The sequence below is a fragment of the Astyanax mexicanus genome, chromosome 3, assembly GCF_023375975.1.
Source record: "Astyanax mexicanus isolate ESR-SI-001 chromosome 3, AstMex3_surface, whole genome shotgun sequence".
Lineage (NCBI taxonomy): Eukaryota > Metazoa > Chordata > Actinopteri > Characiformes > Acestrorhamphidae > Astyanax > Astyanax mexicanus.
Genome location: NC_064410.1, coordinates 2,747,398 through 2,774,850, shown reverse-complemented (window position 1 = coordinate 2,774,850; position 27,453 = coordinate 2,747,398). Strand labels below are relative to the sequence as shown.

General features: G+C 37.3%; 1 protein-coding gene across 3 annotated transcripts in view; it reads right to left on the bottom strand.

Moving 5' to 3' along the window:
• The window catches only part of LOC103037797 (histone deacetylase 9-B), a 69,503-nt gene extending 43,224 nt beyond the window's left edge, over positions 1-26,279 (bottom strand). Inside the window, exons 1-2 of one of the 3 annotated variants that reach the window (XM_049475722.1) lie at positions 26,107-26,279; positions 24,146-24,240 (exon numbers count right to left, since the gene is read on the bottom strand). In XM_049475722.1, the coding sequence (XP_049331679.1) occupies positions 24,146-24,167 (22 nt within the window). In that variant the 5' untranslated portion in view covers positions 24,168-24,240; positions 26,107-26,279. Of the gene's footprint in view, positions 1-7,166; positions 7,748-24,110; positions 24,241-26,106 lie in introns of those variants that run through there. The other 2 variants (XM_049475723.1, XM_049475721.1) reach the window with 2 other exon arrangements.
• Between the last annotated feature and the right edge of the window lie 1,174 nt (positions 26,280-27,453).

Below are 27,453 nucleotides of genomic sequence, written 5' to 3'. Positions count from 1 at the left end.
CAATATAGGCTGCAGTTGAAGCTGCAGCATGAAATATATTTTTTTATAAAGAAAAAAAACTAATGCTTGCCTCCACCGATATAAAATACATTCCGTTTTTTGGGAAGTTATGGGAAGAAGAAGAAGAAATGTAATACACTGTGGACAAAGCTAAACAGTAGTAAACTAGAGGATTCCCAGGAGGATGTTATGAAGTTTATCACTGTAAATAGATTCTCATACATCCATGTGTCCACTGGTCGAGTCTCTACGGGGGGATGGAAGTCTGCCTGCCAAAAACAACTGACCTTCAGTCAAACTGACGATCACATGAAATCTCCTGCTCAGAAACTGCCTCTGAGGCCCTGTGTAGCTTTCAGAATAATTACAATGATAAAAAACAGCAGAAACATGGACGTACACGGCTCTCTGTGTCTCTCAGTGAGACCTTTAATCAGCCTGTCTCAACACTTCATCTTTTAATCCCTTTTTCACAAAAAATAAAATGCAATAAAATGGAATTTTCACCTATTGAGGGTCCCTCTGGTCCCAAAACATGGACTCATTGGTTTTTACTAGTTGGTAAATTAAATAATCTCTTATTGTTTATATATTTTGATACTTTTTGTAATAACTCACAAAAAAACTGAAAATCACCTATTTTTGTCGCCCACAATCAGACTAATTCTAATGCATTAACATAATGCATGTCCCAAACTGTTTCCCAATGGATAAAACCTTTTTTTATACAGCTCCCAAACCTCTCTAAATGATCTAAAAGTAAAACAATATATGTATATATAAACACTAGTGACTCTCAAACAATTTTTATATCATTGAAAAATTACTTTATTTCAGTAATTCAGTTCAAAATGTGAAACTCACATTTTACATAGATGTATTAAACACAGAATGATCTACTATATTGGCGTTTATTTATTTTATTTTTGATGATTATTATGGCTTACAGACAATAAAAAATAAAATAAAAAATCAGTGTCTCAGAAATTTTGAATAATATATTTAAGACCAATTGGTACTTTTGGTACTTGGCAGTGTGCCAAGTGCCTGCTGGAAAATGAAATCCTCATCTCCATAATTGGACTTGATATAACACAGTGGATCAACAGTAGCAGATGACATGTCTCTCCATTTTTGGCTTTTCATTGGCTGTAAGCTATAATTAACAACAACACAAGAAATAAACACTGTGTCCCCTGTCTTCACTGTGTCCCCTGTGTCCACTGTGTCCCCTGTCTCCACTGTGTCCCCTGTGTCCCCTGTCTCCACTGTGTCCACTGTGTCCCCTGTGTCCCCTGTCTCCACTGTGTCCCCTGTCTCCACTGTGTCCACTGTGTCCCCTGTGTCCACTGTGACCCTGTCTCCACTGTGTCCCCTGTGTCCCCTGTGTCCACTGTGACCCTGTCTCCACTGTGTCCCCTGTGTCCACTGTGTCCCCTGTCTCCACTGTGTCCCCTGTGTCCACAGTGCAGTGGGCAGGTTGTGTACAGTGGCCCGGTCAGTCCAGCACTGACTCACGCTCCTCAGCTGCATGAGAACTGCGAGAAGTGGCTCGGTGGCCAGAGTGAGTCAGAGCTGATGAGAAACAGAAAGATCTAAAATAAACAGAATCCCTCCGCCAGCGTTACAAAACAGCCCGGCTATTAATAGAAACGCTGCTTGACATTTTTTAAACTGGCGTGTTCTGGATCCACTGACATGCATGAAGGTTCTTCCTGACATGGCCAAGGTTCGTCAGTCTGACCCGATTAAACTGTTACTAATGTCAACTGCCTGAGGCGTGAGTGCTTTAACACTGATTTAGAAACATTCAGGCACGTCAAGGTGTGTGTATGGAGCAGTTTAGTGAATTTCCTGCCCAAAAAAAAACAATTTAAACTGTGTGTTCTACTCTGGAACAAAATTGCAGCTGATTTAAAAAGCAAAAATAAAGCATTCAAGACTTCAAGCTCTTCTTTTTAACATTCCAGCTTAAAAATGAAAGAGCTAAAGGGCACAGAGTGGTCCTGAAGTCTAAATCACTGCCACTATGATCGGAAGTTTATCCCTGGTTCCGAATCCCGGTCAGGCAGCTTGCCATCAGTTGCCGGAGCCCCGAGAGGTCCTTGCTCTCTCTTGCTCTCTTAGGGTGATGTGGATCAGCACAAGGCTGCATCTGTGAGCTGATGTATCAGAACCGAGTCGCTGCGCTTTCCTCCTAAAGAGAGGCGGAGTCTGAGTTTACATGTGCCTCCATGTGTTGTGGCATCACTAGTAATAGGGGGATAATATACAGCTGAGTAGCAGCTAAACTGGTGGAAAAATCAGCCTAGCTAAATAATGGAGAAAACTAGGAGTATATTAGGAATAAATCTTTAATATAATAAATACTTGTTTAAGTAGTATAGCACTCTCAGGAAAGTTACAGTATTTTATATTACTTGACTTGCGTATTTGCCTGTATCTCTCAGGTGTCTATCCTATTATATTGTATTGTTTAATAATACCATAGTTACTTCTGACCCTGCAGTGTGATTGGCTGAGAGGCATTCCATGAGTGCTGTTATCAGCCGGTAATGCACTGTAACTGAAGTGCTCCATGTATTACTTCATCAAATACAGGTAACCTAGCGAAGAAACGATGCAGCGCTTACAAGTCAAACAGCGCAGCTACAAACAGAGCAGCAATGGAACTAACTATTTTAACTGGTGGAGTTTTTAATAACCAAACATATTGCATTTTCTAATCCTCTTTAACTCAAAATATTTCAATAAACTGCGATAATGGAACTGTAGTATAATCACAACAATTCACTCAGGGTTTGTGCTATAATATATAATATTGGCACTGCTGTGCAATGTGTTTTTTTAAAATCTCTTTTAGTTGTTATGTCTTTATATTTTATTACTGTTTAAAAGGTGCTATAGAAATTTGATTTACCTTGCCTATTATTTGCTTATTATTTACCTTGCCCACTTTTTTTTTTGGTCTGCTATTAGGGATGCACAATAAATCACATTAGCATTGTCCTTGCAGTGTATACCATTACAGTGCATAGGCACACTGTAAGACTGCATGCATTGTCACATAAAACCATATTAAACCAATAAGATGCACAGTTTAATTGTTCCAACAGTTTCTTGAAGTGCACATATATTTGAACATATAATGCATGTTTTTTAACCTGCTCCAGACTGATCATAATAGCCCTGAAGCTGTTATACTCGTATCGGTCATCTCGGTCAGACTCTATAGTGTAAATGTGTATATTTAGGTTGGCACCAGCTATTAGAGTTCAGCTATTAGCATCTGGGTCCGTGTGCCTTCAGCATATCCAAGTGCAGATCCAAAATCAGCGTCTCCTTGTGCATGTGTCTTATTTTTAGCAGCAGCACATAAGCTACAATCTGATCCTAGAGCAGCGCCGCTGCTGCTTTATAGGTCTGACCTGATAAATTGGTGCCTTTAGGCTGAGCATGTTGAAGGGCTGTGATAAATGGCGTGTTCAGAAAGCTCGTACACCAGCGCTCTCTAAACCCAGTTCTCTAAAGACCGGTGCTAATTTGGCCCCGACAAGCCGACTACAACAAGGTGTGGTCAAGTGCATCTCGCTGCAAGGGGACTGTGTGCTTTTAAAGCAGGAAAACAATTGAAAAACGCAATTTTTTCAATGCTTGGCTACTTCAGTTTCTGAATCAGTTTCTCTGATTTTGCTATTTATATGTTTATGTTTGAGTAAAATGAACATTGTTGTTTTATTCTATAAACTACAGACAACATTTCTCCCAAATTACAAATTAAAATATTCTCACTTACTTGCAGAAAATGAGAAATGGCTGAAATAACAAAAAAGATGCAGAGCTTTCAGACCTCAAATAATGCAAAGAAAATTCATAAGTTCATAAGAGTTTTCCCGCAAAATCTTACAGCATTTCATGCTTCACTCTGCTGATAACAACTTTTATGTAGATGTGAATTTCATTTTTCAGCAGGACTTGGCACACTGCCCACACTGCCAAAAGTACCAATTGGTCTTTGAAATATAATATTCTAATTTACTAAGATACTGTTTTTTTTTTCTTGGCTATAAACTGTACTTTCACTAATATTTACATTGTAGATTCTCACTGAAGCATCAAAACTATGAATGAACACATGTGGAGTTTTATGTACTTAATAAAAAATGAGCTGAACCTCCACAGTCACCGGACCTGAACCCAATCCAGATGAGCTTTGGGTTTGGGGTGAGCTGGAGCACAGAGTGAAGAAGACAAAGGAGCAACAAGTGCTAATAAACACCTCTGGGAACTCCTATACTATGTAACTTTTACTCAAAGTACATTTTAAATTGAGTACTTTTTTACTTTTACTCGAGTAGATTTTTAGATGGGTACTTTTACTTTTAAAAGCAAAGTAAAGGTACTTTTACTTAATAATTTTTTTTTCTGTACTTTTTTTCAGGGTTGCTAAGGTACTTTTGGGTAGTGCACCTCTTGGTGAGAGATCACTGACTACTAGATATGTCTCTAAAATTAAGATGTTTTAAAGTTATTTTGCCTAGATGAGAGGATAAACATCACCGGACTGAGGAAATCAGGATGGTCCTTTTTTTAACGAACTGACAAACATTTAGACATCATTCAGCCAACCACTATCGTCATAGAAACACAAGATAAAAACAAACACATACACACTGTACGCTAGATGAAAGGGTCGGTATTCGGTAACAATGCACGGAGATGAGCTTACTAATAGCTCTGCTGAAGAATACACACAAACAAACACATTCTTAAGTGACAAGTTCAGCGAGACAATGCATCAGACGGCAAGCCTACGTCACCCAAACACACACACACACACACAGACTTCCTACAGAGCACGGAAGGACACACACATGCATACCTGTGTACTCTATAGGCCTACACTAGTTTTTAATCACAGTTTTCATGCATCTTGGCATCATGTTCTCCTCCACCAGTCTTACACACTGCTTTTGGATAACTTTATGCTGCTTTACTCCTGGTGCAAACATTCAAGCAGTTCATTTTTTTTTTTAATTTGGTAAAATCAAAGAAACTCGTTATTTTAAGAGGTTTTTAAGTCTTATTTTTTCAGAGCTGTATAGAGGAGGTCACAAAAGCGAGTTATGCTGTTGACTGCGGCGAGATTTGTCTTCACACGCAAACACTACGCTCTAAATAGACGTCTCTGAGTCATAAGAGTGGAGCTATTTTTGGTGCTACATAGAACACTTTTTTAATCACACGCAACATATGAACTATGTGTGATCCCGTCACAGTGTGCTGATATTTGAGCTCGTGCACATTCGTGACATTGAGCATCTTATATGATACATTTGCTAAGGGATAAAAATAAAAATAATGTTTTAATGTATTTCTAATAATAATTTTATAATCATATAAAAGGATTTCTCATTTAACTTTCAAACATTCAAATACTTTTTGCTTCCAAAGCACTTGTATGTCTGCATGTTAGTTTAGTATTATTAAAGTAATTTCATATGTAAAATAAAAAAATATATGAATAAACTTAACTGTCATGCTAATTTTTTTATTTTTCCATTGAAAGTTTTTTTTTTAATATTAAATCTAAATATTTGATTTTTTTTATAAAAGCATAATTATCTGTATTATCTGTTTGCAAACTTCAATATTTCATTATATAAGCAAAATTGATCTGCATTACTTCTGCACATAAATAAAATTTTGTATTTTGTAAATAAAAGAAATCTGTACAATTCCTTTTCAAAATCAGAATTAGTTGTATTTGTCTCAAAATATGCAAATTTACCAATGTTAAGATTTCATTAAATATTTCTTATATCGAAAAAAAAATATGTATCATATTTACATTTTTTTCATCAATATTAGTTATCAAAATAATCTAAGGCTAAGTTACATTATTTCAATAAATAAGCAAAATGATCTGCATTTCTGTATTTTGTAAATTAACATTTTCTGTACAATTCCCTTTTAAAATCAGGATTATTTGTATTTGTTTCAAAATAAGCAATTTTTTCCACGATAAGATCATATAAAAAAATTATCTACATTATTTGTTTAAAAAAACAATATTTCACATATTATTTCTCAAAATTATATGTATTACTTATGAGCAAATAAGCAAAATGATTTCTCTAGAACAAGTTATTAGCATTTTTATCAGCAAATTTATTATATAAATTAGACTACATATTATTTGGTAAATTGTTTGCATTATTCATGGAAATAAATTGGTGAAAAAACTGCCTGCAATGTATATATTTCTTTAATCAAATAAAATTTTTAGTCAGTAAAAAAACAGTAGATAAAAGTGACATTCATTAGTTTCTTCTGCAGCCAACATCCATGATGAAATTGCTTTTTTTTTTAAATGGTCTGTATTATTTGTTTGCAAGCAATAAAATGCATACAAAAATTATCTTCAGTATTTCATTAAATAAGCACAAGTTAGAGAAAGTTTCTTGAATCGTTTCTAAACGCAGAGAAAGGAACTAAATGCTACAAAAGAATCAGAATGATATAATAATAACAATACACTATGTTTATACTGTATTATGGGTATATATTGGTTATAGGTACAGTACTGAGACTCTACTCTATACTCTATATCAGATATGTAAGATATGTAAGAGCTGCTGTCATTTTCTACACTTTCACACTTTCACTATTACAGATGTGCAGAGAAATCACTGAACTGAATGAACTGTTCCCAGACCTGCCCTGATCTACACCTCTGGTCATGCACCTCTCTAGGGCTGCAACGATTAGTCGATATAATCAACAATGTTGATTATTTAAATGACTAGTCGACTAATCGTCAATTTGTAATAGTCCCGCATTACACAAAGTGCTGGGGACAGAAGCGCAATGGGAGATTAAAGGGTAAATGGTTTGCTCACACAGTTTACAACTCAACTCAACTTAGTCAAACACAACAGATTAAATATTTAATCACTAAATATCAGAACTTTCCATGTTTAAACAATAGTCAGATATTTAAATGCCATTTAAATCTCATGTTCTGCTGTTTCTATCATTAATAAAGATGGCAGAAATAATCGTTGACTAATCGACTAACCGACTAATCGAAAAAAAATAAAATAATCGTCAGATTATTCGACTGCAAAAATAATCGTTAGTAGCAGCCTTACACCTCTCAGTACCTGGGCTGATCACGGTGCTGGAGATGCTGTGTGAGTCCAGTATGGTCCTCAGCCAGTCGGCGGGGATGCGGCTCTCGCTCTCGTAGATGGTCTGCAGCATTCTCGAGGCTGAAAGCAGCCCAGCCAGGCTCCCGGTGTTGCTCTCGCGCTCTCTCCACCTCTCCTCTAGCCTCAGTTTGTCTTCTGCAGGGTGTTTCGGATGGTTTCTGATGGTGGCCGGTTGGTTTCTCGCTCCGTTGATTTGGACGAGTGAAAGAAAAAGAGGAAGCTTTTCTTTTCCTGAGAACAAACTGAAGCAGTCTGTAGCTCTGCCACTCAGACAGCTTGTACAGCACTCTATTTCCACCCTGTATCTCCTTCTATCCTTCTATCCCTTTCTCTTGATCTCTTTCTCTCTCTGTTTGCCTGCCTCAGTCTGTTCTATCTGAGCCCCATCATTACCATGTGAAAGTACATCGTCTCTCTCTTTCTCTCTCTGTGTGTGTCTGTCTGTTTCTCTCTCTCTCTCTCTTACTCTCCCCCCTCTTCTCTCTCTCTCTCTCTCTCTCTCACTCCCTCACTCCCTCGCTCCCAGGTGCCAGGAATAGCAACAGGGCCAGCCCAGGACAGAAATAGGCCGGGCCAAACCAGGGGAGTGGAGCAGCGGCTAGCCTCTCAAAATAGCAGCACAAAAACACAGCTGTCTGCCTTCATCCTTCTCCCCCAGCTCCCTCGCTCCTCTTTATCTCCCTCTCTCAGTCTTCCCTTATCTCTCTCCCCCTCTTCTCTCTTCTCTCTCTCTATCTCAAATTCTCCTTTCCTCCCCTTCTCTTTGTACTCAGATAGGCATATCTTCAAAAACACCAGTTGAGCCACTGCCAGCCAGACGCTTTAATTTTTTTTTTCATTCAGCGGAGGATGAGCGAACGAACGAACGAATGAATGAATGCTGGCTTTTATACTGTAATACTCTATTTTCCTTTCTCTCTCTCTCTCTGTCTCTCTCTGTTCATTTCCCTGCACTCTAAGCTCATGTCGCCCATCTCTTTATCTATCCTCATCCACTACACTCTTTTTTCTGCAATGCATTGTCCACAGCGCTAAACCATTAGAATTACAGACGCTTAGGACATGACAAGACAAGACAACTAAATAAATTCTAGTGTAATGGGATGGAGTGCTGCTACAGACTAGTAGCTCTCCAGCCCACAGGGTTGTTGAACCCAATTGCAGAAGAACAGTTGATCTCAAAGCAGGTAAACCCAAGAAGAAAGGACAAAAAAATAAATTATAAATAAGCACACCGCTCCTCACGCAGGATCGAACCCGTGTCGTTTTGGTGTATCGCGTACCAATACACTACCGCTGCCACGGTTAGGGAATTGGGACACAGCCGGGGGGGAAAAAACGCCCTTATAAGGAGATAGAGAGCCCAAGAATGGGCAGAAAAATAAGAACAGGAGGAGGGATGTAAACAAAAGCTCACCAGAGAAGCATTTTATTATATATATATATTTTTTTTTCATTATCGTTCATTATAGTTTAAACAACCTCACGGGCCAATTGTGTACTGCCCAAAAAATAGTGCCCAAGAATAGAGAACTAAATTCAATACAAAAAAAGTCCAACCAACAGATTCATAATAATACAACAAACAAACAAAATCCAGCAAGAAGAAAAACAATCCAGATTATGAGAAGCAATGCTATTCTGTTTTGGGTCATTTTTTCAATGTAAAAAGAACCAATAAAAGTAGAGCGTATTTATTTTTATTTTTCCACAAGCCTTCTCTCTAAAAAGGAAAAACAATATTTAAAAAACACTAGTAAACAGGCTTATTTAACCATATTTGAGATGTTTTGCCTTAAAAAAAGTCACACACACATACTATGTTTTACATCACATAAAAAAATTAAATACTGAATAAACACATTCTGTGGAATTCTTTTACTAAATCATTCTTCAACCTCTATTTTTTTAATAGCTGTTTTTGTTACTGTCTTTAAAAGTGATATATGTAATCTTCCTGTTCTGATTGGCTGTCCAGTACTGAAGGGAAAAAAAAATAAATTTTCCGCAATATACAGTATATACAGTCAAAAGTCAAAAATCTGGACACACCTTCTTATCTAATGGTATTTTTTATACTCGAAGAATAATACTATTTTAAGCACGGCTGTAAAGAGATACCAGGGTTTAAAAATAAAATATAAGACTTTATATAACAGATAACAGTCCTTTTAAAAAAGCAGCAATTTTCACAAGTTTTTAAGAAAAGGTAGCAGAATGATTTGATATGTCATGATATTAATTTATATTGCACTGCATTACTAACTGTAATAAAATAAATTAGATTGGACAGATATAATCTTTGGTAGATATTTAACTGGAAACTGATTTTTCTTTTATGTCAAGGAGCAAAATCTTTTGAATCTTTTTTTTCCTTTGCATTTAATTGCAATATAATGAATATTAATATTAACATTGTAACAGCGATTGTGAAAAAATGTACATATATGATGCATACGTTTTAGGACATTCTAAAAATAATGGATACTATTTTTCCAGCTTAATTTCTATACATGGATTGTTTGACATCACATTGCTTTCGGTACTTCTTTAAAGGCTCTTTTATTAATTGTTTATAAAGGAGTTTATTAATGGCTATTAATTAGGTTATAAACCATTAATAAGCAGTTATAACACAGGAATAGGAAGGGGAAACTGTGGCCTGCTGTGTACCAAATAGTGATTCTTCATTCATTTATACTGTTCAACCTCAGATCTAGATACTACTAGACGTTTATCTTACTTTTTTACGTCTTTTCCATCAGTTATCATTAACTTAATTTCAGTTAACTATCGTTAACTTTATTTTACTATTAACTGAAAAAAAATTTAAGGACTAAATTGAATTTATATACTATTTTATTAGATATTATAAAAAAGGGACTTGTTTCTGTTTTTTTTTTTCTATTTGTGTTTATTGAGTGCTTATTAATGTTTTTAAAGTATTTACAACTTAATTAATAACCGTTTATTCTAAATTCTTTTGTTAACCATTTATAAAGCCTTTATAAAGGAGCCTTATTTTAAAGTGGTACCTTTTTTCATATGACATCCTTGTTTCCTATAACATCTTTATTTTTAAGATAAAAAATGAATAAAATGTACATTTTTTCATCATATAAGAACCTTAAACTTATAATACTGTACTTTGCTAAGAAAAGGCTTGTTTGTATTTATTATATAATTAGTGTTTGTGATCTTTTTTATCACTAACGATTAAATATGGATGTGCATTTAAACCAGGGACTTTTTCGATCTCAATAATCATGACAGACCAAAATTGAAGCCTAGCGTCGGTCCTAAAATAAAGCAAACCGACTGTTCGGAAGTGCGCCAGTCGCTCACAGTCACACTGTGTTTAAGACGCTGTGATGACTGAAGAACTGAAGTGTCTGATTTTGTGGCCTTGTTCCTTTACAGTCACCATTACACACACTAACACACACACACACTAACACACACACACTCATGAAGCCTAAAGGTTCGCACAGTTTCTATCATTCCCACTGTGATCTTTCATTAGCCTCGTCAGTGTGACGTGCTGACAGACAGCTGTCAAAGCCATCCGTCAGACTCAGACTCTCCAGAAGCCCCGCCCTGAGTGGGCATCCACCAGACACTGCAGGCAGGTGGAGTAAACTGTTCATTTAGCACCCTGCACACACTGCGAGGAAATTAAGTCTGTTTTACAAAAAATAGATATCTCTAAACATTGTTTTTTTTTTGTTTTGAGTTAGCTAAAAATGTATGGACACATATACATTCAATTCGAGATATTTGAGTTAAAACAACTTATAATAATTGAGTTGATTATGATTACCTGCTTGGCCTCTGTGTTGTAGGCTGTAAGAACAAGCATCGTTTTCTGAGCTGCTGCAGTAACTCTATGTGGCTCTGTGCTCTCAATACTTTTTATTCTTTACTGTTTTCTTTCTTCATCTACTTTTCAATGAGAATTAAAAATTATTTAAAAAATGTTAAATTAAACAAAAAAGACTAAATACAAAATTACTATTTTTATACACCTGGCCATCACATTCAAAGTAGATTTATTACGCAAAGATTTTATATAAATCATTTAAAAATAATATACTATCCTATATTTTGTGTTCAGGAAAATCTATATTTAAATATATATATAAGTTCACTGTACTTAAAAATTAAATTACGTTAACTTAAAATTTATTAGGTAATCGGTTACAACAAAACATTTATGTCATTTATCTGATGCTTTTATCCAGAGCGATTTACAAGGTTATTTCTATTACAGAGTTGGGTCAATGTAGTGTTAGGAGTCTTGCCCAAGGACTCTTATTGGGGTAGTGCAGCATAGTCAGTCACCCAGACCAGGAATTGAACCCCAGTCTCCCACATTATGTAGTAGCTCACAAACAAGTAGTGGTAGTGGTGTTATCCACTGCGCCACACCAACCACTGACACATGACGCAAATGCTGCACAGCCAATGATGATCCAAGAAAAAGCCACTAGTTGAAAGTGAAACTCCGTAAGCATATTAAAAAAATTAATAATAGTTAGAATCAGTTAGAATCAGTTATAACACATACTGTACGTAGAAAGGGCAACAATATAGATGGCTGTGTAGTATAGTTCACTATTTGACAAACAACAGGTCATTGTTGCCCTTTCTACGCATGTGTTATAACTGATTATTAATGATTTTTAAGGCATTTTCATCCTAATTAGTAACCATTTTTAAACTAATTGTAAAACATTTATAAACCCTTTATAAAGGTAGTCTTATTTTAAAGTGGTACCGAATATTCTGTTCTACATATATATTTTATTCATATATATTAAATGTTGATTTAAAATTAGTATTTCTTTTATTTTTTTTTCCTTTTTTTATAAAATGTTTTCAATCCCTTTTGATGCTTTAAATGCACGACAACATTGTAAATGAGCATCACCCTCATAAATGTTGATTAATTGATTGATTGATAATTATAACTGCATAAGCAGTCTATCAACAATATGCAAGCGTAGTAGTAGTAAAAAAAACAGTAACATACAGTTCACAACCACAGGCCCCACCCCACCCCGCCCCTCCCTGGGTGTTTTTACACAGTTTCACCACTGTGCATCACCACTGCTGCTGTCATCTTCTGCAGAACTCCCCCCCTCCCCCCCCGGGTCATATCCTGGGGAATTCCTAAAAACGCTACGAAAATAACCGACCCGAAATAAACAAGCAGCAGCTAGTGATTCTAATCAACACCTACTGTACTGAACGCTCCAGCAGGGGGACCTGCCCTCCTCTCCATCTCCAGTAAACAGAGCACTCTTTTTCCATCACACTCTTTCAGCCCACTCTTACTTCACTTCTTCTTTCACAGAGTGGAAAAAAGTCTAGCAGAAGAACACACACCGCCGTGACACACACTCATTACTCTCCCACACAAAGAGCCAAGAGCCCAGCAGTAATAAAACACTGCCAATACACGTGCATTAATCAGCAGCCTACTGCTCGACTCACTCACGCTCTCTACAGCTTCAGAACTTCCTTATTTATCCTACAAATCTCACTAATGCAATAAAAAAAAATAATCATCACATCTCAATGGGAAATTCAAGGGAAAAACACTATCTTCTAAGCCACACCCACCTGTAAAAACTGTGCAAAAAGACAAAAAAATTATGCAGAAGCGAACAAGAGATTCCAGAAGCAAAAGTCTTTAGCAGCAAAATCCATAGAAAATTCCATAAAATACCAAAAATTAAAGCAAGGACCAGAGGAAAATCCACTGCGAAGAATAAGGTAACCAAGTATATTTGAAAATTTATATTTATTTTATATTTTTCCTCTTTTGAACTTGCAAAAATACATTTTTAGCTTTTGATATTAATTTTTTTGTTTTAAAACGCTTGACACAAAATTAACTCCAAGCGATCCTATCCATTATCAGTATTGGATATTGGTTCGAATCCCGATCATGCAGCTTACCATAACCTGCCAAATCCATGAGAGATGAGAGAGCTAGGCCAATTGTGCTTTCTCAGGGCTCTGGCAGGTTATGGGGAGCTGCATAAGCGGGATTCGAATCAGCCAATACCGATACTGGATAGGATCGCTTGAAGTTAATGGGTACAGTAGATGGCGCTGTTTCCCCTCATCACTCCTAGGGTGATGTGGATCAGCTCAAGGCTGCGCCTGTGAGCTGATGTATCAGAACCGAGTCGCTGAACTTCCTCCGAGCACTAGCGCTGTGCTGTGATGCTACTCGGCAATGCTACAGCATCAGCAGCAGTTCAAAAAGAGGAGGAGTCTGACTTTACGTGTATCAGAGGAGGCGTGTGCTAGTCTTCTTAACCCTCATTGTGTTGTAGCATCACTAATGAAAGGGTATAGATAAATATTTAACGAGTAACAGAACGGTCTCAGATGTTGGAACTCTCTCGTTTTACAGCTATGTTTTGGTTATGCCAGATTTTCTTTTAAAAAGAAGAACAACAGTGTTTGAGGTTCACAGTGTGTCACTTCCACGTCCTGAACTCTCACTATTCAGCCAAATACCTTTCCATTCTAGTGCCCCTTTAACTGGTTCACGACTCTCCCACTCTCAGACATCTGTGGTCGACCTAAACCATGCTTGGTATCTGCTGTTCTTTGTGTTATTATGTTGTGACCTCTGCTCCCACACCATCATGCGGTTTCTCTAATTTGCAGTTGCTGAATCAGAGTTTAGGTTTTGGGTTTTCCTGTTTGGTTTGATGTTTTATAGTCTATGAGTGACCAAAGGGGAACTTTTGTAAATTAGTTATAAACATCCACAGCGCTAAAACTGATGTTATGTGCTCATTGGCTCATTGTGAGGACCTTAAAGTTGAAAATTATATATGCTTTAATTGACCAAACTCTCTTTTTTGACCAATAACACATCTAGTCGGAGGATTTATGGACTTATATGTACATTATAAACCATTTTACAATAGAAATATATTTTCTGCACCCTTTTATGTCACAATGATCCATATCCACACTGGAAAAAATGATGCGTAAAATTTACCTGAAAAAACTTTTGCAACTTTCTGCATTTGCTTTTTTTAAAGTAAATTTAATTTCATGTAAATTCAAGTAACTTCAACTCAGTTTCAAGACTTAAATGTTACACAGAGTAAATAAGTGACCTAAACTTCAGTCAATCCTTTCTTTTAGTAAACTTTGCTTAATTTCTGCATACAATATTACCTAATTACAATTACTTAATTTATAAAGCAAATGCACAAAGTTGCAAAAGTTTTTTCCAGTAAATATTACATATATTTTTTTTCAGTGCACCAGTAATATCCCATCAACCACATGAGATCAAGATCCCATCAATACCACATCAACCATGTGGCGGCACCCTAGCAATCACCTGGGGCAGCAAGGTAACTGCCCAACCACCACAAAGCAAGCACTTGAAGCACCATTGTAGTTTTCTTTCAGCACATTAACACCAATCAGGAAACACTTGATGGTGCAGCACCACCACAACCACATGGAATACTAATGCAGCCACTTAGCAACACTATAGGTACAACCTAGCAACACCACTGCAACCACCTAGCAAGCATTAAGAAACAGCACAACAACAACTTGCTGAAGAATATAAGAATTGGACTATAGAGGACTGGAGAAAAAAAAAAAATAATACATTATTCAGCATTGATACTTTAATACACATATTCACACACATATTTAAATTACATACATAGGGGGCGCCGAGTGGTCCAGCACACAAAAGCATTGCCACTATAACTATAATCGGGAGATTTCTGGTTCGAATCCCAGTCATGCAGCTTGCTGGCATCAGCTGCCAGAGCTCTGAGAGAGCACAATTGGCCTTGCTCTCTCTCTGGGTGGGTACAGTACAGTAGATGGCAATCTTTCCCCTCATCACTCCAAAGGGTGATGTGGATCAGCACAAGGCTGCCTCTGTGAGCTGATGTATCAGAACCGAGTCGCTGCGCTTTTCTCCGAGCGTTAGCGCTGTGATGCTACTCAACAATGCTACAGCATCAGCAGCAGTTTAAAGTCCTATCACTAGTCCTGTGTTGGGTAATTGGCCTTGTAAACTGGGGAGAAAATTTAGATATTTTTACATTAAACACATTACTTATCTCTACTTGTGCACTGGACTGAGCTGGAACAGGGCCAGATTGTGAGGAAAAATCGCAGTCTGTGGATGTGGAAGCGCAGGGCTGTGTCTGCTGAATGAATTAAAGGGAGGAAGAGCTGTCTGTGAGCAGCGGAGGCGGCCAATCCCCAGGAGAAAGTCGCTCTTAATATGTGAACGCGACAGGTTTCTCTCCACCACTATTGTTGCAGAGAGTGCCATCGCATTGTTTACTTTCCCGCGGAGTTCCCCAGACATGTCCCCGTGCGACAGACACAATGCTGCCGGAGATCCCTGGGTCACACACCTACACACACTCACATATACACACACACCAACACACACACAAGCACAAGCCTGCTGCTGCCCAGGTTTTCCTCTCCAGACAAAATAAATGCCGCTGAACAAAGTAGGTCATCTACATAGCCCTTTTCCCTTTCCAAAGGTGAAGGACAACAGACTGGAAGAATCCACAAATATAACTCACTGCACATCTATATAAATATACTAAGACGTTTTTTAAACATCTACAGATCCTTCATTTAATACAGCTCTGGAAAAAATAAAGAGACCACTTCAGTTTCTGAACCAGCTCCTCTGATTTTTCTATTTATAGGTTTATATTTTAGTAAAATTAACATTTTGTTTCATTCTATAAACTAGACAACATTTCTCCCAAATTCCAAATAATATTCCAAAGAATTGATGGAACCATAAATTCTGCTCCCTACTAAAAAAAGTCCTAAAGGAGAATGTCCAGTCATCAGTTTGTGACTTTAAACTTGAGTTTAAAGTTTGTACTTGGGTTCTGCAGCAGGACAATGACCCTAAGCACACCAGCAGGTGCACCTATGAATTTCTAGTCAAAGTCTGATTGAGATGGCGCGGCATGATCTTAAATGCTTGAAAACCCTTCAAAGATGCTGTAATTTTTGTACAGGCAGGCAAAGCTACACAATGGAATGGTGCACCACTAAATTCTATGCAGTTATACAAGTCTGGAATTAAGAGACCACTTCAGTTTCTGAATCAGTTTCTCTGATTTTGCTATGTATAGATTTATGTTTGAGTAAAATGAACATTGTTGTTTTATTCTATAAACTACAGACAACATTTCTCCCAAATTCCAAAACAAAATATTGTTTTGGCATCATGTTCTCCTCCACCAGTCTTACACACTGCTTTTGGATAATGTTATGCTACTCACTCCCAGGGCAAAACTTGTGATCATCCATCTTCCTCTTGATTATATTCCAGAGGTTTCCAATTTGGTAAAACTATGGAAAACATCAACGTTAAGTGTTCTCTTATTTTTTTTCTAGATATGTAGTAATAAGAATGTTTGAATTTAATTTATTAAATGCCTAAGCTCCTTTTTCTCTTAAGTGGATAAGCAGACACCACCTGCGTCCCCTTACACATGACCATACACACTAACACACGGCACAGTTAATAAGTGAGGTTCAGTCATGCAGTCATGTTCAAAGCTCATACTTTAAGAGAAACAGCACTGGTCAAAGGGTAGTCTGTACGTCTGTATGTGTGTGTGTGTGTGTGTGTGTGTGTGTGTCATATGGACAAAAGGCAGCTGCTGTTGGACTGAGAGAAATCTGAAAGATAGCTGGATGGTCATGGTTTAATGCTCAAAGAGGATCAGGTTAACCTACAGTAACCTTTACCAATCAATCACTGCTCAACAGCACATGACTGACAGACTGTCTCTCGCTCTCTCTTTCTCTCTCTCCCTCTCTCACTTGCTTTCTCTCCCTCCCTCTCTTTCTCTTTCTCCCTCTCTCTCTTGCTTTCTCTCCCTCCCTCTCTTTCTCTTTCTCCCTCTCTCTGTTGCTTTCTCTCCCTCCCTCTCTTTCTCTCTCTCCCTCTTTCTCTATCCCTATCTCTCTTGCTTTCTCTCCCTCCCTCTCTTTCTCTTTCTCCCTCTCTCTGTTGCTTTCTCTCCCTCCCTCTCTTTCTCTCTCTTCCTCTCTTTCACTCTCTCTTGCTTTCTCTCCCTCCCTCTCTTTCTCTATCTCCCTCTCTCTCTTGCTTTCTCTCCCTCCCTCTCTTTCTCAAACTTTCTCTCTTAAACTTTCTCTCTAATCAACAGCTCCCCCTTTGGACCAAAGAGAAACAGTGCGTAAAGTCCTCTGTGAACCCTGTAAGTGTAAGACAAAGTGTGTGTGTGTGTGTGTGTGTGTGTGTGTGAGTGTGTGAATGTGTGTGTGTGTGTGTGTGTGAGTGTGTGAATGTGTGTGTGTGTGTGTGAGGTCTGATTAAAGGCTGTGTTGTCAGTAACGCACTGGAGTGTATCCTCTCGTCGTATTTCAATATTTCAAAATCCCCTCTCCATATCTCATAAGCAGGAAGCTTTTGGGTGGAGGTCCGCTGGGATTGGTCTCCTCCCAGCTTTACAGATCTGTGTGTGTGTGTGTGTGTGCATTTTCTCTGAAATCTCAGGAATGCAACACGCTTCCACCCGTCTTAAACAACATTTTTTAAACTGAAATCACCAAATGAGCCGAAAATGAAGAAGAAGAAGAAGAAGAAGAAGAAGAAGAAGAGCTGGACCACAATGAGATTGAGCATCTCTATAAGTATGTTACATGTACAATTGATGCATTGACATGACTGGCCACCTATTACAAAATGAACTAACCATCACATTTTAAAACCACATCAAAAATCATGTGTTAAGATTAGTGACGACACTATTAAATTCGATTGATCATCATTGAAAAAACAACTAATGATGTGACCAAATTCAAATAACCACTAATAAAGAATAATAGCACTAATTTTAACATGGGAGTAAAACCATGGGAGTAAATTCAACTGGCCTAAAACTGGCCTGTAACAATGAGGTTTAATGATACATTTACATTAAATTGATCAACACTGATAATCCAACCAGTAAAACACCAATAAAACCTTTAAAATATATTGTAAATTGTATATACAGAAGCAAAACTGAGCTTTAATTGAGTTTAACTTAATCCTTCAATCTTTAAGTATGATCAATACAAAAAAATAGAAAATTCTTCTGTTATTATTATGATTTTTGTTTTATAATGATGATCTATCATATATTGATTAACCTTCCTCAGTTAATTCTCTGATTTTGCTATTTATAGGTTTATGTTTGAGTAAGATGAACATTGTTGTTTTATTCTATAAACTACAGACAACATTTCTTCCAAATTACAAAAAAAAAAAAATCATTTAGAGCATTTATTTTATTTGCAGAAAATTAGAAATGGCTGAAATAACAAAAACGTTCATATTCATAAAGAGTTTTTAGTAGTTCAGAAATTAATATTTGGTGGAATAACCCTGATGGTTTTTAATCACAGTTTTTTTTTTATTGCATCTTGGCATCATGTTCTCCTCCTCCACCAGTCTTACACACTGCTTTTGGATAACTTTATGCTGCTTTACTCCTGGTGCAAAAATTCAACAAGCAGTTCATCTTGGTTCAGTTTGATGGCTTGTGATCATCCATCTTCCTCTTGATTATATTCCAGAGGTTTTCAATTGGGTAAAATCAAAGAAACTCGTAATTTTTAAGTGCTCTATTATTTTTTCCCAGGGACTTAGTGCAACATCAATATCATGTTAACAACATTTAACAAGCAGTAAGTGTTGCAGTTCCAGGCTGCAATACCTCTGTAATGGAGTGTAATGTTGATGTTGGTACTGTATGTTGGGATGTGTGTTATAATGGCTGATCTGTAAACAGCACTTCAGCGCTGAGCTGATCCTCAGGCAGCCGGTGGAGTAAAATCAGGAAGCTGCACACCGTGTTATTCAGCGTTTAAAATCGAGCCTGCAATACATCCGCCGCCAAGCATCCTTCAGAGTGAGAGCGTGTCTGCAGTGGCCTGATGAAAGTAGCCCCCTCTAAGCCACCTGTCAGCGGGGTCTCCATCTGCTCGCCTTCCCCTGCCAAGAACACATCCAGAGCGCAGGAGCGCCTCGGGCGCGCAGCGAGCGCCGGCTAAATATACACCTCTACTCTCAGCCTGCCCACGGGAGGCCTCTTTCAACCTGCAACACCGACTTACACTGCCCTTAAAGCGATAGTTCGGCCAGAAATAAGAAAACTGCACTGAAAAAATGACAAAACTGGTGAAAACTAGACAAAATACATGTGAATTTGGACATATATGCTTATATTAAGTGAAAAAAATAGGGTACCACTTTAAAATAAGACTACCTTTATAAAGGGTTTATAAATGGTTTACAATTAGTTTATTAATGGTTACTAATTAGGATGAAAATGTCTTAAAAATTAATCAATTATAATAAATAATAAAAATTATTTCTCTCCCTCCCTCTCTTTCTCTCTCTTGCTTTCTCTCCCTCCCTCTCTTTCTCTCTCTCCCTCTCTCTTGCTTTCTCTCCCTCCCTCTCTTTCTCTCTCTCCCTCTCTCTTGCTTTCTCTCCCTCCCTCTCTTTCTCTCTCTCCCTCTCTCTTGCTTTCTCTCCCTCCCTCTCTTTCTCTCTCTCCCTCTCTCTTGCTTTCTCTCCCTCCCTCTCTTTCTCTCTCTTCCTCTCTCTTGTTTTCTCTCCCTCCCTCTCTTTCTCTTTCTATCTCTCTCTCTCTTGCTTTCTCTCCCTCTCTCTGTCTCCCTCTCTCTTGCTTTCTCTCCCTCCCTCTCTTTCTCTCTCTCCCTCTCTCTCTTGCTTTCTCTCCCTCCCTCTCTTTCTCTCTCTCCCTCTCTTTCTTGCTTTCTCTCCCTCCCTCTCTTTCTCTCTCTCCCTCTCTCTCTTGCTTTCTCTCCCTCCCTCTCTTTCTCTCTGTCCCTCTCTCTCTTGCTTTCTCTCCCTCTCTCTCTCCCTCTCTCTCTTGCTTTCTCTCCCTCCCTCTCTCTCTTGTTTTCTCTCCCTCCCTCTCTTTCTCTCTCTCCCTCTCTCTTGCTTTCTCTCCCTCCCTCTCTTTCTCTCTCTCCCTCTCTCTTGCTTTCTCTCCCTCCCTCTCTTTCTCTCTCTCCCTCTCTCTCTATCCCTATCTCTCTTGCTTTCTCTCCCTCCCTCTCTTTCTTTCTATAACTAATTAATAATCAGTTATAACACATACGTAGAAAGCGCAGCAATATAGATGGCTGTGGGTTTACGCTTTAACGACAACAGGTCATTGTCGCCCTTTCTACGTATGTGTTATAACTGCTTATTAATGATTTTTAAGGCATTTACAACCTAATTAGTAATCATTAATAAACGAATTATAAACTATTTATAAAACCTGTATAAATGTCTTATTTTAAAGTGGTACCGAAAAAAAGTAATCACAAAGTCTCAAAGTAAGTAAAGTAAGACTTAAATCAAGCAAAAATCACAATTTTTTTGCCTTAAATTTGGAAAAAAGAATTACAATATCTTGATTGATTACTTGTTGTTCTTATTTTTTAGTTCAAATGACATAAAATAAGATGACAGTTCTAAGTAAGACTGAATAAGATCATTATTCCAAAAATAAGCGAAATAATCAAAAACTTACAATGCTTAATAAAACAAAAAGTCTGATCAGAGAAGAAAATAAGATCTATTGCCTTAAAAAGTCAAATAAGCTGAATTTACTTAAAAAATGTATGTAAGTAATGGGAAATGAAAACTTAAGTTAGCATAACTTAGAACATCAAGTTATTACAACTAAAGGGGAAGTTGATTTAACTTTTTTATATTTGTGTTATACTGTAAGACCAGATACGTTGAGTTTACTTATCAGTTTACTCATTTTTTTTAAGTAATGGGAATAAAAACTTGAGTTAGCATAAATTAAAACATCAATTTATTATAACTAAAGGGGAAGTTGATTTATTTCTAAGGTAGCTCAGGGGGAATCACTACACACTGATGGTGAGTGTTAGTCAGAAACTGTTGGACACACCCAGTATGCAAATAGATTGTGACAGAAGCCAATGGAAAAGGAGCTGTTTAATGGCAAAACAGACTAAACTCAGTTATTATTTTATTAAGTTGGTTCAACTCAAAGATCTCAGTTTTAATAATAGTACAGTATATGTGCTCACAACTAGTTCAACTAACTCAGAATAGTTGAATATTGTTTAGAAATATCCAATTTTATGTAAAAAAGACTTCAGACTTTTTTTTTTTCAGTGTAAGAGTATGCAGTCTACATGCATAAATCATCACACCCTTCCCTCAAACTAACTCCTCTTGTTACGTAATCTCAAACAGACCTGTTTAGGTGGTTTCTGACACTGAGTGACACGATGCTGTTCATAAAAACACACAATAGACAAAAGTATGTTGTGTAGCCAGCCACCCCAGAGTTTCAAGGGAAGTGATGTAATGAAATGACTGGGTGTGGACAGCGTCATTTTTTATTTATTTGTTCTGCTACATGTACATTTTAGCCTCAGAAAAACCTACAACATCATGCTTACTTTAGTTTTTGCCTAAAAAGCGCAACCGAATGCATATTTTACGCATTTTCAGTTGTTTTGCTTTGGAGCAAAAGAAAAGGAAGTATAACTTTAGTTGGGGCTCTATTTTGTGTCAGCATCAAGCTTTTATGGAGTGTGATTTCTCATTTATTGTGGGTGTACAATAATGATTAGGCGAACTAGCACAACGGAGCCATGTAGTGTAGCGTTAGCATAGCTTAGCACTGTTTTCATCATTGTAATAAGAACATCATTCATTATTTTTTGTCCTTTAGTTGCTGTCAACTAAGGCTATGTTCACATTACCAGGCTAAAGTCACTCAAATCTGATAAAAAGACTCAAATCTGCTGTGTGAACATGCCAAATCTTATGTCACTTTCATATATGGGTCTTAAATCATGAGATTTAAGGCGGATTTCATTTTCCAGCAGGACTTGTCCTTACATAATATTCTAATTTTCAGAGACACTGATTTTTGGGTTTTCATTGGCTGTAAGCCATAATCATCAACGATAAAAGAAATAAAGGCTTAAAATAGATCACTTTGTGTGTTTAATACGTCTATATTATACATAGGTTTCACATTTTGAACTGAATTACTTACCTATAGTAATTTTGAGATTTTGAGATGTGGGAAAGCATTAGTTAACAGGCTTATTTTTTTTTTTTTCATAAAAGACTGTTGCAGAATAAGCCTTGGGTTGGGGTGTGTATGGGTGTGTTTAACAGCTCTATTTCTGTGGTGTGGGTTGCACCAGCTTGTCCGTTATTTTATTAATAAACTCACTAGTGGGCGCTATGGTCTGGAGTCAACTAGTCAAGTGCAGTGACTGTAGAACAGAGGTGTAGAAAACGTTAGAATACAGTAGCGGAAGAGAAGAGAGCAGAGGAGAGGAGTGAACAGAGATCATTTTTTCCTGTTAAACACAAGCACCAAGTACTTTATTAAAGTGGAAACACTTCAACTGTAAGCTGGATAAGAGCGCAGTGAAATACAGCACATTTTCCTGAAATACTAAGAATCCAATTTCAGACTGTGATTAAAAAAGCTTAAAATGTACATTTTAAATCATGTGGTTTATAGAAGATATTTGCTACCGGCTTCTATTTCCTTAACAGGGCTGTAAAAATGCTTTTTAGTATCAGACTTTGAAAGGCTATTTTTGGTGAATTATTATGACTACTGAAAACTACTAGCATTTCCACTAAAATCCATATGAAAGTCTTCCTCAACCTCCATTGTCTGCAACAGCTAGTAAAAGAAAAGCCTCAGAAACACAAGTCGATCAGAAAAAGCATCGTGTCTACATCAACCTGTGAATTAGTATTCATGGCCACGCCCACCTCAGCACGGGACCGCCCACAGACAGAGCTGCAGCAGAGCCGACACTGTCTCATCGTCAGCTAAAGAGCTTACAGCTCTGTTTACACCAGCTAGTTAATGTTTGCTGTCTTGTGTAAGTAACTATAGGTTAAAATGGGATCTCCGGTGGATTCTGTGTTTTACAGAGATCTTATATATAGACAATAAGGAAGCACAGTTAGACAAGGTAGCACACCGGTCAAAGCGGGCGCTGTTCGCATTGGATTTTATTATATAAAGCGAATTCTAGAAAATCCAACATAGTGAAATTGCTCAACACTGAATCACCAAGTCTGAGGTAAGAGTTTAGTAGCGATAGTTTTGCTGAAATATACAATATCAATGCTGCAGGGAGAGCGGCAAGCTACACTGAGAGTTTAAGGGTTAACTTCACCTATCACTCAGTGCTATATCTTTATAACTAAGGCTGTATCTCTGAAAACATTTTGTCCTTTGATTTTTAGAGCCGACAAAAAATTGACTGTGGGGGGGGGGGGGGGGGGCAGGTAGGTGTTTTCTGCTGCAGTGCTGTTAGCCAATCAGAGGCGATATGTTTGCATGTATGAATATTTATGAGCAAGAGCCGAAATCCTGTCTTTCTTCCGAGACCACTACTCCAGGGAACTAAAGCAGGGTTATACAGAAATACAAAAAACGGCTCACATGGCATTCATTCATACTAGAGACCACAACTAGTCTGTTTAAAATAAATCCAAAGATTATGAAATGACACCTTTAAGACTCCAGAAATCCAAACCCAAGAAAGCGCCATAAACCAGCAAAAAACAGAGCTTATTTTATGTGTTTTTTACACAAAGTTACACTGATATTAGCAACATTAGCCGCCTAGTAGCTCCTGTGCGAAACTAAAAAACGTTGCTAAATCTGTCTTGGCTCACCAACTACATTTGGGGAAAGGTGAAAACTGTGCGATGATGATTTTTGGCCAAATCACCACTTTAAAGACGCCCACACTTCGGAAAGTAGAGGAGCAGCGATGCCAGCGCACCACAAAGCATGCAGGACGTGTGAGGGAGGCGATACCTGAGCGCTCAGGTGAACTCATGTCAACAGCATCTACACAGGGTGAAGGTTCTGCTTCTTCTGAGCTTCCAACAGCACCACAGACAGGAGAGCTCCTAGAGAACACAGATACACATACAATAAATATATGAATAGTGCTTATTGGTGGAGAATTCAAGAATTCCCAATCTCCTCATGCATGATCACTGAAAGTCCTGCTGGAAAATGAAATTTGCATTTCCATAAAAGTTGTCAGTAGCAGAGGGAAGCATGAAGTGCTGTAAGATATTCAGATTTTGGACTTGATAGAACACAGTGGATCAACACCAGCAGATATCAGACATGTCTCTTTATCCAAACCATCACTGATTGGTGGAAACTTCACACTAGACCTCGAGCAGTTTGGACTGTGTGTCTCTCCACTCTTCCTCCAGACTCAAATCAAATCCCTTGATTTACTTTAAATGAAATATAAAATTTACGGATGATCAGTAATGGTTTGGAGAGAGACATGTCTGTCATCTGCTGGTGTTGATGCACTGTGTTTTATTATCAAGTCTAAAGTCAGTGCAGTTACAGTTAGAGTTACAGCACTTCATGCTGCCCTCTGCTGACTTTTCTAGAGATCCGGATTTCATTTTCCAGCAGGACTTGGCCCACTGCCCACACTGCCAAAAGTACCTGAAGACTCTTCTTTTTTTTTCTTATAGCTGGTTTTAATGTTGCCCCAACAACATTAATCCAAGATTTTCGTATTAATTGTTTGATTAATTAAAAATTAAAACAATTGAACAATGCTTTTTTAAAGTAAAGAGTCATGTGACGTGAAAAAAGAAATCCTGTATAGAAGAAAAAAAAAGATGCATTAAAATGCATCGAAAATCGATTTATAATCGCAAGGATTCTCAACCTCTGAATCATAATCATAATATAATAGAATCTAATTGTTTGTAAGAAGCCTAGAGATCCCCCCCCCCTCCCTTTATTGCTTTTTTAAAATAATGTACGTACTGTGTATTTGTGTTGGTGTCCACTATAACACACACACAAACACACACACACAACAACAACAACGACACAAGAGCTGTGTCTAATACACACCTGTTGATGCACAATCCTCATCCCATTGCAGTGTAACCATGGAGATGCTGTAACATGCTCGTAATTATGCCTATTTTGCATGTATTTGCATAAGCTGATGGAAGTGGATGCTATTTGCAAGTTGCACTAATTATACAGGCACTATTAATAGCGCATGCACTTATATAGCACATGCATTTTTCCGGAGGAGAACTGCTGAGGTGAACAGCCATGCATTTAGAGCAGCATGCATTTATAATCACAGACAAATTAATTATTACATTATAAATATATATATATATATATTTGTTTTAATATATATTGCATAGAAAGAGATGAGTTTGTTTTAAAAACAGCTACATGATATTATAGTGTTGCACAGTGTTTGTGCATATGTGTGTGTGTGTGTGTGTGTGTGTGTGTGCGTGTGTGGGTGTCTGTGTGTGTGTGTGTGTGTGTGTTTTGGCTGGGTAGATGGTATCGATTCTATTTTTAGCGCGATGATGTTTCCCCTGGAGAAACTATACGGAAGCGATGCTCTGTAAATAGGCAGCAGCACTACCTGCTCCTCATACTGCATATCCCTCATACCACACACACACACACACACACACACACACACACACACACACACACACACACTCCTGCTTTAAATATGCACATTAAACAGCTCGTTTAGCTCTTTCCATATCATTAAAACACACATATGTGGTGTTTTAACCACTATAAGCTACACAATAAACACTTTACGATACAAAACAGACATGCACTAAATACATAATCTACTATAAAAACCCTTCAAATACAATTCATATACATTATATACATAATAAAAAGTCCAGCTGTGCAGAAGGATGGTCTCGTGCATCCCGCCTGCACCCCTCCACAGGTCCCCCCCTCACCTCTCTGCTGCTGAGCTGCTCCTCTGGAGTTCTCTCAGGGCAGCTGAACTGTGGGACCCTCAGCCCGTAAATCCACGTGTGATGAAGCCCAGCTCGCGGCTTTCTCTCCGGGGAACTCCGGGGGAAGGTGGCGCTGTCAGCCCGCTGCTCTGCTCCGCCGCTCCGCCGCTCTCACTAAAACAAACTGTACTCAAGCGCGCCTCAATCCACACCCGTATTCATATAAGCCCCGCCCCCTTATTCACCCTGTCAGGTGATTGGCTAGAGCAGTACGCCCTCCTTTGCGAGGATTATGTTATTGGATAATATTTGAAGTGTAAAAATAAAAGAAAAAAGAAAATATTTTTTTTAATTTAAATTTAACTGCATTGTAAAAAGGTATTTATACAATGTTCAACATTTCTAGATAGATAGATAAATATATTTAATTTAGAAGTGCAAATTTATTTATAGTGACAATACATAGTAAAAAAACTAGTAGTGCAGAATAGAAAACAATAAAAAAATGTTTTATTATTTTTTATTATTTAAAAAATAGTATTTTTTTTATTAGTAATTCAATTTATTCATTTATTAAGCAGATTAAATGCAGTGGAAAAAAACACTGCTATATTTTTATCATATATGTTAATTTCAATATATGTCAGTAATAATATATGTCAATATTAATATGTGTGATTATCAATATATGTCAATATTAATTATATGTCAATATCAATATGTGTCAATACTAATAAATATCAATATCAATATATGTCAATATCAATATAAGCCTAAATCAATATATGTCAATATATGGACATCATGCTGAATAAGAATAGGCAAATACAAAATTGTGTAACTCAGTAAATGTATGCAAAATGTGTAAAATTGTGTACAATATTTATTTACTTATTTTCCCTTAGAAAATCAATAAAACATGTGTAATCTGACCAGGGCCACAACAATGCTTGCATAAAACATATAAAAAATGCATGAATGATAATTACATGATAATTAATAATAACAATATATTTTATTAAACGTATTCTTTTATCTGATTGTTAGATTAAAATATCAGTTTGCTCAAAAATACATAAACCTGCTCAAAATACTTGCTTGAAAATACTACACTATTACATATAAATATACTAAATATAAATTCGTTTATTAATATTTACCCCACCCACCAATAACAATGAAGGTCTGATTCTGAACAGCCAATCGCAGCTCTGGAGAGGAAAGGCTGTCAGCCAATCGCTGCAGTTTATCTGAAAACGGGTGGAAAGAGAAAAAAATAACCTGTGGCGACAAAACGCTTCTAAAAATAGCAGCGCAGCTCCACAATAGAGCAGATCCAGAACAGCA